At 36.9% G+C, this 12,807-nt stretch overlaps 1 protein-coding gene across 2 annotated transcripts in view; it reads right to left on the bottom strand.

Moving 5' to 3' along the window:
• LOC146148456 (uncharacterized) overlaps positions 1-3,978 on the bottom strand; it is a 46,922-nt gene extending 42,944 nt beyond the window's left edge. For both annotated transcript variants that reach the window (XM_083386347.1, XM_083386348.1), the window contains exons 1-5: positions 3,907-3,978; positions 3,593-3,780; positions 3,319-3,450; positions 457-606; positions 229-285 (exon numbers count right to left, since the gene is read on the bottom strand). In XM_083386347.1, coding sequence (XP_083242473.1) covers positions 229-285; positions 457-606; positions 3,319-3,450; positions 3,593-3,780; positions 3,907-3,934 — 555 coding nt within the window. In that variant the 5' untranslated portion in view covers positions 3,935-3,978. The remainder of the gene's footprint in view (positions 1-228; positions 286-456; positions 607-3,318; positions 3,451-3,592; positions 3,781-3,906) is intronic.
• Between the last annotated feature and the right edge of the window lie 8,829 nt (positions 3,979-12,807).

Here is a 12,807-nt window from a genome sequence, read left to right as displayed (position 1 = left end):
TTTTCATGAAGTATTTTGTTTAAAATGTACATAGATTCTAATGGAAATTCTGTAAAAAGGCTCTAAACAACATTACATTTTAAATCATATGTTGTTTATTCTTGCCATATGTTTAAGCATTATACAAAACAGAATTCTACATGAAAAATCAATTAATCACTTTGCAATATTATATATTTTAGTAAATAATGAGACCAAAAAGTATATGTAAATTTAAAAAAATGTTACCTGCAAAGCTGGTTTGTACCCGGGGCCCTTTAATTGCTTTCCAGCCTTAATAAATGTCTAATCAAAACAAAAACAATTTAAAGTGGGTTGCATTAGATCTTAAAAAGACCACTTTCTTGTGCAAAACATTATGATTCTATCCTTTATATTCCAACTTATATGATATTAATATAGTGGATAGATTAAAGGCTATTTATATTAATTCTTGCAACAACATGCATAGTTTACCATTAGATGGGATAAATCTTTTTTTGTAATTCCATTTGATACATTATAAATAATGGATGAACCCAAAATGCAACCAAGTTGCAAAGCCTTTTGTGCGGCAACGTCACACAGATCTTCAGGACATTTTGCATCCAATAGAAAAATCCCTGTCTAAATATATAAATTTATATACACAAAACAAAATTAATAAGTTTATTGTTGCTATTGTTAATCATTAGAAGGGCGAATTGCAAGCCATACTTTTAGTAGTTAAAATTCAGAGTTTGGGAATAATTAGTCAAGCATCATCAGTGAAGTTGCTTAACTGAACAAAAAATAAAAGACTAAGCTGCATATCTAAGACAACATGTCATGCATGCCCTGTTTTTAAATATTATCAATATAGCTGATAGGTTTTTAATGCCAGACACTTTCATTGTTTATTGTAAAAAGTATAACATGTGGGTTGCAATAAAAATAAACTGACAGTCACTAAAATAAAATTAGGATGTGGGCAGAACAGCAAAGAGCAAAAAACATTTAGCAAAAACAGAAAAAAATGGCATTGCACCGCTGGTATTGTTGTGTATATGATGTTTGATGCTCTTTGCTGTTCTGCCCACATCCTAATTTTATTTTAGTGACATCATGATGTTTGGTGCATTGCTTAATTTAAGGTCTTCCTATTGTTTATATGTTTGTAAGAACGTGTTGTTCATAAAGTTTGTACAAAGATCACTCTGCCCTATGTTTTCTAAAGCACTCTTCCTAACTCAAAGTATGAATGAGGATAAAAATTGATACTGCCAAAAAGATAATGTTGCATCGTTAAAGCTAAATAGTTAAAAGTAAAAGTTTACATTGTTTTTTCGACTGGTATGGAAATCCAAATTCAAATAACAAAATGTGTGAAAGGTCAAAACTGACGGTTTCTGGTTGCACATTTAGTGTTATTTTTAAACTACTTTACTAAAATAAAAATAAACAGATAATTTTAAATTGTATATTTTGTCTTTATCATTATTCACCCGATCCGTTAGAAATTAGTGCATTTCTAAGCAAAAAGGTCTACGACAATTAGTGCATCCAATGGCAGAAAAGTCTAGACTTTTAGACCTTGTGGTCCTGGCAATGCACTAATTTGGACCTTTAGGTAAACTTCCGGCGTAGATAAATTGAAAATATTCAAAAAAGATTACAAAAAGTGTGAGATGGCATTAATAACACTTGACCCACCCTAACCCAAACGCTAATCCGAACCCTAACCCAAATAATGTGCATTAATGTAATAATTATTTGAATGCTGGTGAAAAAGCCCAAACTCGGGTGGGCATAAGATCTCGTCTATGGTACCATAGGATTGAAATTGAGGTATTGGAGCCTAAAGCGTTTATGTAATTATTAATTCAATGCACATTATTTGGGTTAGGGTGCTGGTTAGCGTTTGGGTTTAGGCAGGTCAAGTATTATTAAACTTAATCGTTTGAAGCACATTGTTAAGTCAAATTAGTGCATTGTCTGAGACCTCAAAGTCTAAAAGTCGGACTTTTTGATCCTTTGGATGCACTAATTTCTAACGGATCGGGTGCATTGATACTTTAACCTTTGGTAAAAATCTCTCCAGGCAGGTGGCAATCGGAATGGCAGAATGCTTGAAAAAAAAATATTGACCTTTAAATCAATTTTACTATGTTTGTGTCTCTGTGCTAAGCAAATCTAGTCAGCTCAAAAACACTGTATACTAGAATTCTGACTTACATGTTGGGCTGTGTGACTCAACCTAGGCAAACAATTTTTTATTCAGTTTGTTGATCGTGAGATATCTGAGCGTTTTTCAATGACCGGCTTTCATAATACACCAGTGACTTTTAACCGATATTACATGGAAAATTAGTCAAAATAAATTTATTGCAGAACACCTAATGATCTCCTACAGAACACTAATGATCCAATGTTTATTGCCTAAACATGGCACGTTTTTCACATTTGTTAGGCGAACACAGAAATTAACTTCAAACATACAACCAAAAAAAAAAAAGAATTGGGGCCAAAAATGCTTGTGCGCCAGAAACTGGCAAGATTCAGCTAACCTGGTGATAATTGACACCCACACACACAACTGAGGAGTACCTAGAGCAAAAAATGTTTTTATTAAACCTATTAGACTCAATGTGTTGATCTGCAACAAATTATGTTAAATGCCACCAAAGAGCAAGAATGCCAATAAATGTATAAAGTGTATGCAAATGGCAAAACGTCCCACTCATTTAATATTCAAACAAATGGACAACAGCATGTAAGAACTGTATATATAGATATGTTTATTGTTTGGGAAAAAAACTTCCCAGGGAGCAACAAACCACTGTTAGGTCAACAAAGTCAGATGCTCCCTATATATGTAAATGCACCAAAACAGAAAGAGGGGCTAAATCATTTATAAAAAAAATAGGTAGAACAGAAATTTGCAGACAGCGTGCAGACATTTTTGGCAAGTGCTAGTTTGCAAGGGAGAGTGCCGGTATACATTCCTCCAATTGCTACTGCAAATTTTGAATCACAATACCAACCCTGACATATACAAGAACATCACAAATTTTTGCAGTTGACTATAGATACAAACAATGTGTCAAATGTTTAAATCCATATAAGTATAGGATGCTGTTTGATAACTTTCAACTTTGTTCCTAACAGAGGTAAGGTTAAAATCAAAACACCTCTTTTTTGGTACTCAATATTAAGATAAAAATCACTTATTCATTGTAAACCTAGGTGAAATATAAAAATAAAAGCAAAATATGTTTGTTTTTTCATATTAATGTTAGGAAACAATGATAAAACAACAAACTTCAAAGGTAAAAATCTAATAAAGAATACCAAACATACTTCTCCTTCCGCAGTTTCTTTTCTCCATACTTTTCTAAAAGCTAGTAATCCATCATTGTGCAACCCTTCGTAAGGTTCAATCACTTGACTTAAGATTTTAACAACATGATTTTTCAAATCTTTCACATCTCCCTGAATGAACAACATTGGCACAACTTTTTAAATAAATTGTTTTAAAAAAGAAAGACACAAGTAAATATAACATCCAAAGGGGTAAAAAAACATATTTTTTTGTAAAAGAACGTAAAACATGCAAAACCATACACATACTTACATGAAATTTAACGAGTTCTGTAAGATAGGTATTGAATAACTTCACAATAAGGTTTTTTCCATGACAATGGTTTCCACAAACCGTGATTGTAATGGGAAAATAGGGCAAAGGATGCTGGAAAATGCTTCCGAAAGCATCTTCATCTACATCATAAAAGTCTTTGTCAACTTTCTGCAAAAGTTGGACACCTGTATAACATAAATAAACCTTCCGTTTCTCAAGAAATTTGAAAAATACATTTCATAAGCTAGCTCACTAAGCTACCGCTGTATTAAAAAGGTTCTAGATATAAATATGATATAATAACAACTTACATTCTGATGTAACGATTGGCAATGTCATCGTTGACAAGCATGGAAATGCATTTAACAGTTACAAAACCTTTGTATCAAAAAAAGAAACAATAAATGCTAAATTACTCAACAATAAACTATAAATACGGTTTCTAAGACCAAATACGGCTATCAACCAACAACAATAAACTAGTTGCTGTTATTGGTTTTGATGATTAAGAACAACCGGACTTAACTTTATAGGGTAAGTTAGACTTTATAGAGTAAAGTTAGACATGTTTAGTCATGCCTAAAATTACGAGGAATCTCTTGAGACATACTAGTGCACACAGTTTGTAACAACTAATATAAAGAATCAAATAATAGTACACCAAAGGCCATTGCAGACTCACCAAATCTGTTGATCTATGATGCAAGTAGGGCAGACTAGAAAAACAACTAGCCTGCAGTGAGGTTCAAACTCACGACCTCCGGTCAAGCTGGGACCGTCGCTCTACCAACTGAGCTCAGAGGGGAGCGAGTTGAGATACAACGTCCGGCTTGACCCGAGGTCGTGAGTCATTGCAGGCTAGTTGTTATTCTAGTCTGCCCTGCTTGCATCATAAATCAACTAATTTGGTGAGTCTGCAATGGCTTTCGGTGTACTAATTATACATAAGCCGTAATCTTTTGGGGGTAATTGAGACTCGATTTGCATATTTAAATGATCTGGTACTTTTTTTCAAAAGCAATTCGGAAATAGGATTGGAGCTAAACTTATAACTTGCTATTATGATTACAATTTTGATGACATACAAAAGTCACTAATAGAACAAAGAATCAAGAATTAAAACTCAAATTAAATATATTTATCGCATTTGCACTTTGCTTAAGTTACAGTGTAGAGTGGCATTTCGCAAATGTAATAAATATAGGCGCTCAAAAAAATTGTGGATATTTTTTGCTTCCAAAACAATATATAATGTTGAAAAGCAAATCAGCCTATTTAAGATAGTATATATTTAAAATATTCAACAAAAACATTAGTATTATTATGTATATGTGTGAGTGTGTAAAGCAGGGGTCGGCTACCTTATCTTAGTCGCAGACCTGTCCGTAATTCATTTTTACTGACAATTTTGTTTTGGGCACATTATTAAAACAATTGTTTAGGGCCAAATCTTGTTTTGCAACTGAAATAGGTCTTTTTAAATGCAGGCGCGAACTTTTCGTGACATCAAGATGTGAAGTACAATCTGCGGGTGAACATGTCTGCTTTTCTTTTTTTGACACTTACATGGATAAGCTGTGGTTTTTGACCTCACTAGTGCTCAAACATGCAGCTTAAAATGATCAGTTTCAATGCACGCAGCACAAACAAAATAGATTTAATTTGGTTCAATTGGCACAAATTTGCAAATTTAAAAGATTGTATACATGACATATTACGCATTTAACAGAAATTATTGGCATATTGCTTGAAATACCAGTATTTATAGTCCAATTTAATAGAAATTGTTTTCTGAGGTTATGGGACACAGCGCAACAGTAGTAGTCATAGTGTCTTTGGGTGTATATATTCGTTATTTTTTTTTGTGTATTGGATCTTGAAAAAAAAATTTTTTGTTAAAATAAAATATTTTTTGCACCATTCTTTCGTTTTTCTGGAAAATTCTGCGGCGGCATCGCATAATCCAGTGTATGGCAAACTGTGGTCTGCAGAGTCATTTTTAGTGGGCTGCGAGTTACTTTTGAATAGCTTAGTGTTATCATATAGTTGTGGGTTGCGTGAATACCGTACATTAATTGCACTTTATTTTAAGTTGTTGTGCAATAGAATTTTCAAATTGGCTCAGCTTGAAAAGGCCCATGTACCAAATGTGGTCCTGAGAGCCGTTCAAACTATATTATTTGCCAACGTGTAAACAAAATTGTTTTTGCGCTTCACATGTAGATTCTTTGTTTTATAGTATGTTTTACATTATGTCATGGTAGTGTTTTGGCAATCAAGGCGCCGGGTTATATTTTACCTTTAAATCAAATATCCTGAATCCGCCATTGTTTTCGTATAGTGGTTTTACGTAGTGGGCTTTCAATAGCTCTGAAAAGAATATTTTGGGCTGCGACAAAAAAGTTTTGCTGACCACTGGCTTAATCGCCAGCATTCTGCCACACTGTAACAGAATTAATCACAAAAACTTGCTAACATGCATAGATTGTAATAAAAAAATATTCTCGCGTATGTTTAACAACTGCTGTTTAGAGCAGTTGTATAAACTGTAGTGCATAACTATATAAAAAAAGAAACATTAAAAAAATACCAGGTTGTTGCCAAAACCTAATATTTTGCCCATATAGTGAGTACAATGCAACACAATACACTCTTACGCAAGAACTTAAATTAGATCAGAATTAGAATTAGAGTACACATCCAAAAAAGATTAGAATTAGTCTCATTTTGCTCTAATTCATTAAATTAGAAAACTACAATTATATAGTTGTCCAAGTCTTGTGGGGCATAGGTTACAGACCCCTCTAGTGAAAAAGGGTGGCAATATGTAAGATGTAGTAAGAATATTGAAGCCCATAGAGAAGTAGGTAACATTTTGGAAGTTTCGTAATTAACTTACATCGGGGGGATAATGCCAGTAGTCGTTCATCACTTAGAATTAAATTTAAACTCTATTCAACCTGGGGTCCTGTGCAATGCCAGGTATTTCATGTAGACCAGTGTTTCTTAAACAGGTGAATGGTTTACCCCGGGGTGAATCAAATTTTTGCAGGGGTGAACCAACCAAAAGGGGTGAATAAGGGTGAACCGTCAAAAATAGATGACAGCTCTGCAGTAATTCAACTACTGAACTGTTGTTTTTGGGTGTTTTTTTTTGCCTTTTGTAATAAGTGAAGTTGGTTTGCACTGAAGTGTATAAGTACCGGGTACAAAAGCTTGGTGACTGTGTTTTATGCTTTTGTAGCTTTATACTTTTGGACTCAAGAAATTGTAGATTTACTATGGTAAAAAACTTAGCTTCAGTTGATCTTAACAAAAATCAAAACAACCTAAGTCAATTTGTGCCGTTATATATAGACGAGATGGTTTTTATCATAATATCATGAGACAAGGGTGAATGAAATCTGAAGAAAGATGCTAGGGGTGAACAAAACTAAACAAGTTTAAGAAGCACTGACCGTCTAGAGACAAGACAACACTAAGGCTGAATCCCCATCGGTTAGACAAAAACGCTTTAAGGCAGTCTGATCGAGACTAATGAAGTGGAACGCTATTTCTTTTGTTGTCGTGTCTCCACCGACCAGACTTGACGCAAATCTTGCGCACAGCAGACAGACACAACTAAACGTGTTTTTAGCGAGATAGTGTATGCATTACATTTTACCGTGTCTGAAGATGCTCTTTGATAGAAACCATTAAGTTTTTTACGAGTTTTTGTAGGTTTTATATTAGGAATGTTCTTTAAAAGGTTAAGCAGGTTATTTTTTTAATTCCAATAAAAATATATTCCTTGAACGGTTGAAAAGCCTTTTAATTCGTATCTTTCTTTTCTATGTCTGATTTTACCAGCTTGACTCGTTCAAAAAACAATTTTGAAGACATCCTTGCGTAATTTTGAAACTTAACTTCATGTTTTAATAAAGTGCAAAAAAGTACATGGAAAGAAATCTCTTTATACCATTTTTTCACAAAAAGGGTATACCCACTACTCGTGTTAATTGTCGTATAAACTGCTAGTTACGTTTTCAAATACAAATTTCTTTTAAAATTTACATTTTATTTGCCTTCGCCATGATCACAACTGAATTATATCGCCTAGCTTTGACTGGTTCAAGTTTCGCGTGCTTTGTCGGTGGGGATTGGACACAGTTGCTTTCAGGCACGACATGACAAGTCAACAGTCAGACATGTTTCGTCGCATTGTGTCTGAGGTCCGGTGGGGATCCAGCCTAAAACACACGATCTGTTATAAATTAGTGCATTTCTAAGCAAAAAGGTCTACGATAATTAGGGTATCTAATGGCAGAAAAGTCCAACTTTTAGACCTTGACATCGTGGCAATGCACTAATTTGGACCTTTAGGCAAACTCCTGGCGTAGATAAATTGGAACTATTCCCTGAAAATTCACAAAAGATTACATAAAGTGTGAGATAGAAATAATAACACTTGACCCACCCTAACCCAAACGCTAACCCGAACCCTACCCCAAATAATGTGCGTTAATGTAATAATTATTTGAACGTTGGAGAAATAAACCAAACTCGGGTGGGAATAACTAAGATAGTTTCTCGTCCATGGTATATATGATTGTTACGTCACAAATTGAGGTGTTGGGACCTAAAGCGTTTATGTAATTATTAATTCAAGGCACATTATTTGGGTTAGGGTGCTGGTTAGCGTTTGGGTTTAGGTGGGTCAAGTATTATTAAACTTAATCTTCTAAAGAACATTGTTAAGTCAAATTAGTGCATTGTCCAAGACCTCAAAGTCTAAAAGTCGGACTTTTTAATCCTTTGGATGCACTGATTGTCGTAGACCTTTTTGCTTAGAACTGCACTGATTTCTGACGGATCGGGTGTTATTTATCAATGTAAATATGCCGACACTGTCCCGACTATGTTACGTTTTTTACTGTTGCTATCTTCTGTGCGAAGTTCCGAGCGATATTCGGCTTTAAAAAGAGGAAGTATGACGATACACAAAATTAAATGGTCGTTATGGCTGCTTGAGAGCTTTACTGATTTGATTTGTTTTTTCTTGTCCGTTTTTTTTCGCTATTTATTTTCTTAATAAAAAAAATTCTCTGTGGGGCGTTTAGGGTGTTCATAAATGTTAAAAATATTATGCTTGCTTAGAACTGCACTAAATTCTGACGGATCAGGTGCCCACTTGCAATCTTAAAGTGAGCGTAATTTTTGGAGACTGTACTTTTTTATTTCATGTTTTTTATCATAGCAAATTGATAATTGTTATGCTTCAGATATTGTTGCTTGGTTGGTCTTATTGTGTGTTTCTTTTTGTCACGCACCAAAAACCACTGAAGATTTTAACATTAGAAACAATCTTAAACTATTTTGGCGCTGGTCTAAATTACTACCACATTTTCGACCGGGGATTTATGTTGCTAACAATAGTTAGGTTAGCGTGAGAGTTTGGGCTTGCGTGGGTCAAGTGTTGGGCACGAGATTAATAGTTGAAGTTTCTGACTCTCGATTTAAAGTTGACTTGAAGGTTGCGTGCGAATAACTCGTTAGCCAACCACAAGACGTATAGGTTATTAGAATTGTATTATCTGATAAGCGAACAACCAGTTAAACTATAGAAGGCGGACAAGTAAGAATATAGCAGATGCTACTTGCAATATCAAAGTTGCGAACAGCAAGACGATAACAGAGAAGAAGTTTTTGTTTTAGAGCAGATAGCGGTCTTAAGTACACAAATCCCTTTGCTGACAGCACAGAGATAATGCAAGCCAGTAACTACTTTGCACTTTGGAGCGAGTAGGCAATAAATCTGTGGCATAAGCAAATACATCACAAAAGTTACTGTAAACACAATCTCTTAGTCGGCAAATTATAGTCGTGTGCTCTACACAAGTATTGCTATTATCTTTATGCCTTTCTGTGCATTTTTAACTTTTACAACTTGGTTCGTTAATGTTAAAATAAATGTGGTAGGATTCTAGACCAGTGCTCCGCAACCTTTTTTCACTTGCGGCACACCCACACAGGTAAACAAAATTGGCCGCACACCTACAAAATATATGACGATTGAGAATAGACAACAAAAGCATAATAGCAGGCTGCTCATAGAATATTGTGCAATTTACGATTAAGGCGCCGAAAATTTGACGTTTCACATTCTTTTATCTTCTGAATTTACGGATTTACGGTCTTTTAAAATTTCTTAAGACGGCCAAAAGGACTTTAGCCATAAGACCGAAATTATAAAAACATCAACGTCGAAATAAAACATAATTCGAAATAAGACCAAATTAGGACTAATACCCATAGTCATATAATATTGTCTAAATCGGAATAATCCCAACCTGTCAAAATTAGACCTAATTTTTGGAAACGGCCTATACTTTTACCTATCCTCAAACCCTACCCCTAAATTCATCAATAACTCCTCAATCCCAACCCTAACTTAATATTTAACCCCACTCACTACCCACCACTTACCCCACCCAATGCTAAAACAGCTGCGACTTAACAGCGCCGTAATCGCCGTTCAAAGTACAACGCCGAAACGTTGACATCAAATGTCAAACTGATGACCCCCGATCATTCCATACCCTCTCGTTACATTTTTAGGCATTATTGTCAATTTAGGCCTTATTCCCACCAACTTTAGGTTTATTCCGACAGGTTTAGCCATTTTTTTCGGCGATTTTGGATCTAATTGTATCGTGGTTAAAAATCATTTGCTGAAAATTTATAGCCTGGTATTTAGTTAGTTAAAAGGATGTTTTAAACTTCAACTTCCGGCGATTGAAAGTAACATAGGTCACAGTTTTATATATTAAGAAAAATTTACATTGATTATTGGGCGCTCTTTCACTATTGTACGTAAAAATTATTAAAAAAAAAAATTATTCAAATGCCGCTTACCACAACGCATATTGTTTGGGTTAGGGTGCGGGTTAGCGTTTGGTTGAGGGTGGGTCAAGTTATTATTAATAATAAACATAATATTACTTGACCCACCCTCACCCAAACGCTAACCCGCACCCTAACCCAAACAATATGCGTTGTGGTATACGGTATTATTTTTTTTTTTTTGCATAACTTTTCACGTACAATAGTGAAAGAGCGCCGATTATTGCATAAAGTTACAATGTCTGCCTTGATGCATCATTTTTGTTATAATCTGCTGTACAAAGTACAATTAAAAAATGTCAAGTAACACACATACTGGGACGTCACGGCACACCTGACATGGTCTCGCGGCACACCGGTTGCGGAGCACTGTTCTAGACCAGCACCCTTTTTGACCTTTTTGCTTAGAAATGCACTAAATTCTAACGGATCGGGTGAAACAACAGACAAATATGACAGACATCGCATCATGCCAAACAAGAAACAGGGCATTACTAAGGGGATTTCCCTATGTTGAATTTATTCTACTGGGCATCAGGGAGAAACGCTAGAGATGTAAATTGCGCATCGTTTGCGGCCGCTTGCGCGGTTTGCCAAAATAACCACAAAGCGCCACAGTTTACCGCGCCGTACCGCATACCGCGTGATGTGTTGCAGAGCTTTATATTTAATTTTGGCAAAATATTTTTTTTGCAATAATAGACAAATCCAATGCAGAAGGTCATATTGGTAGTTTTGAACGGGTGCATCTAAAATATACAGGATCGCAAGGATCGCAAGGATCGCAAGGATCGCAAGGATCGCTAGGATCGCAAGGATCGCAAGGATCGCAAGGATCGCTAGGATCGCAAGGATCGCAAGGATCGCAAGGATCGCAAGGTTCGCAAGGATCGCTAGGATCGCTAGGATCGCTAGGATCGCTAGGATCGCTATAGGATCGCTAGGACTAGAATCGCTAGGATCGCTAGGATTGCTAGGATGACTAGGATCGCTAGGATCGCTAGGATCGCTAGGATTGCTAGGATCGCAAGGATCGCTAGGATCGCTAGGATCGGGGTGCATCTAAAATATACAGGATCGCAAGGATCGCAAGGATCGCAAGGATCGCAAGGATCGCTAGGATCGCAAGGATCGCAAGGATCGCAAGGTACACAAGGTACACAAGGATCGCAAGGATCGCTCGCTAGGATCGCTCGCAAGGATCGCAAGGATCGCTAGTAACACAAGGTACACAAGGATCGCAAGGATCGCTCGATAGGATCGCTAGGATCGCTCGCAATCCTTGCGATCCTTGCGAGCGATCCTTGCGAGCGATCCTAGCGAGCGATCCTTTCGATCCTTGCGAGCGATCCTAGCGATCCTTGCGAGTGATCCTAGCGATCCTTGCGATCCTTGCGAGCGATCCTAGCGAGCGATCCTTGCGATCCTTGCGAGCGATCCTAGCGAGCGATCCTGGCGAGCGATCCTTGCGAGTGATCCTTGCGATCCTTGCTAACGATCCTAGCGAGCGATCCTTGCGAGCGATCCTTGGGATCCTTGTGAGCGATCCTTGCAAGCGATCCTTGCGAACGATCCTAGCGAGCGATCCTTGCGATCCTTGTGAGCGATCCTTGCGATCCTAGCGAGCGATCCTAGTGATCCTTGCGATCCTTGCGAGCGATCCTTGCGATCCTAGCAAGCGATCCTTGCTATCCTTGTGATTCTAGCGATCCTTGCGATCCTTGCGAGCGATCCTAGCGATCCTTGCGAGCGATCCTAGCGATCCTTGCGATCCTTGCGAGCGATCCTGTCGTGCAATCCTTGCGATCCTTGCGAGCGATCCTTGCGATCCTTTGCGATCCTGTATACGGATCGCTAGGTTCGCAAGGTCGCAAGGTAGGATAAATATCTCTACTTGAGATACACTCGGATGACTTCTATTATACATCAAATCGGTTAGATTATTATTTTAACGCAAGCATATCGTTATTCGGGCTTTGAAGCCTACTTGGAGTGTGGCGAAATGAGTTCTTTAAATGCTGCGACTGCTCCTGCTGTGATTTACCTAGCATCTAGCCAATCATTATAAACCCAAACTTTTTTGGACCACGGACCACTATTAGTAAATCTAATGTTTAACTAAGAATTTTGTTTTTAAAATGTTGGAACAACTGTGAATCAGACGGGCTTCGGTTATCTTAGCGATCCTAGCGATCCTAACGATCCTAGCGATCCTAGCGATCCTAGCGAACCTAGCGATCCTAGCGATCTTAGCGAGCGAACCTAGCGATCGATCCTAGCGATCCTAGCGATCCTAGCGATTAACGGCAAATTTCCTCGCTTCTAACCGA

This window comes from Ascidiella aspersa, chromosome 4, assembly GCF_963924565.1.
Source record: "Ascidiella aspersa chromosome 4, kaAscAspe10.2, whole genome shotgun sequence".
Taxonomy (NCBI): domain Eukaryota; kingdom Metazoa; phylum Chordata; class Ascidiacea; order Phlebobranchia; family Ascidiidae; genus Ascidiella; species Ascidiella aspersa.
Note: the sequence above shows the minus strand (reverse complement) of the source record. Positions and strands in the feature narration are given on the sequence as shown.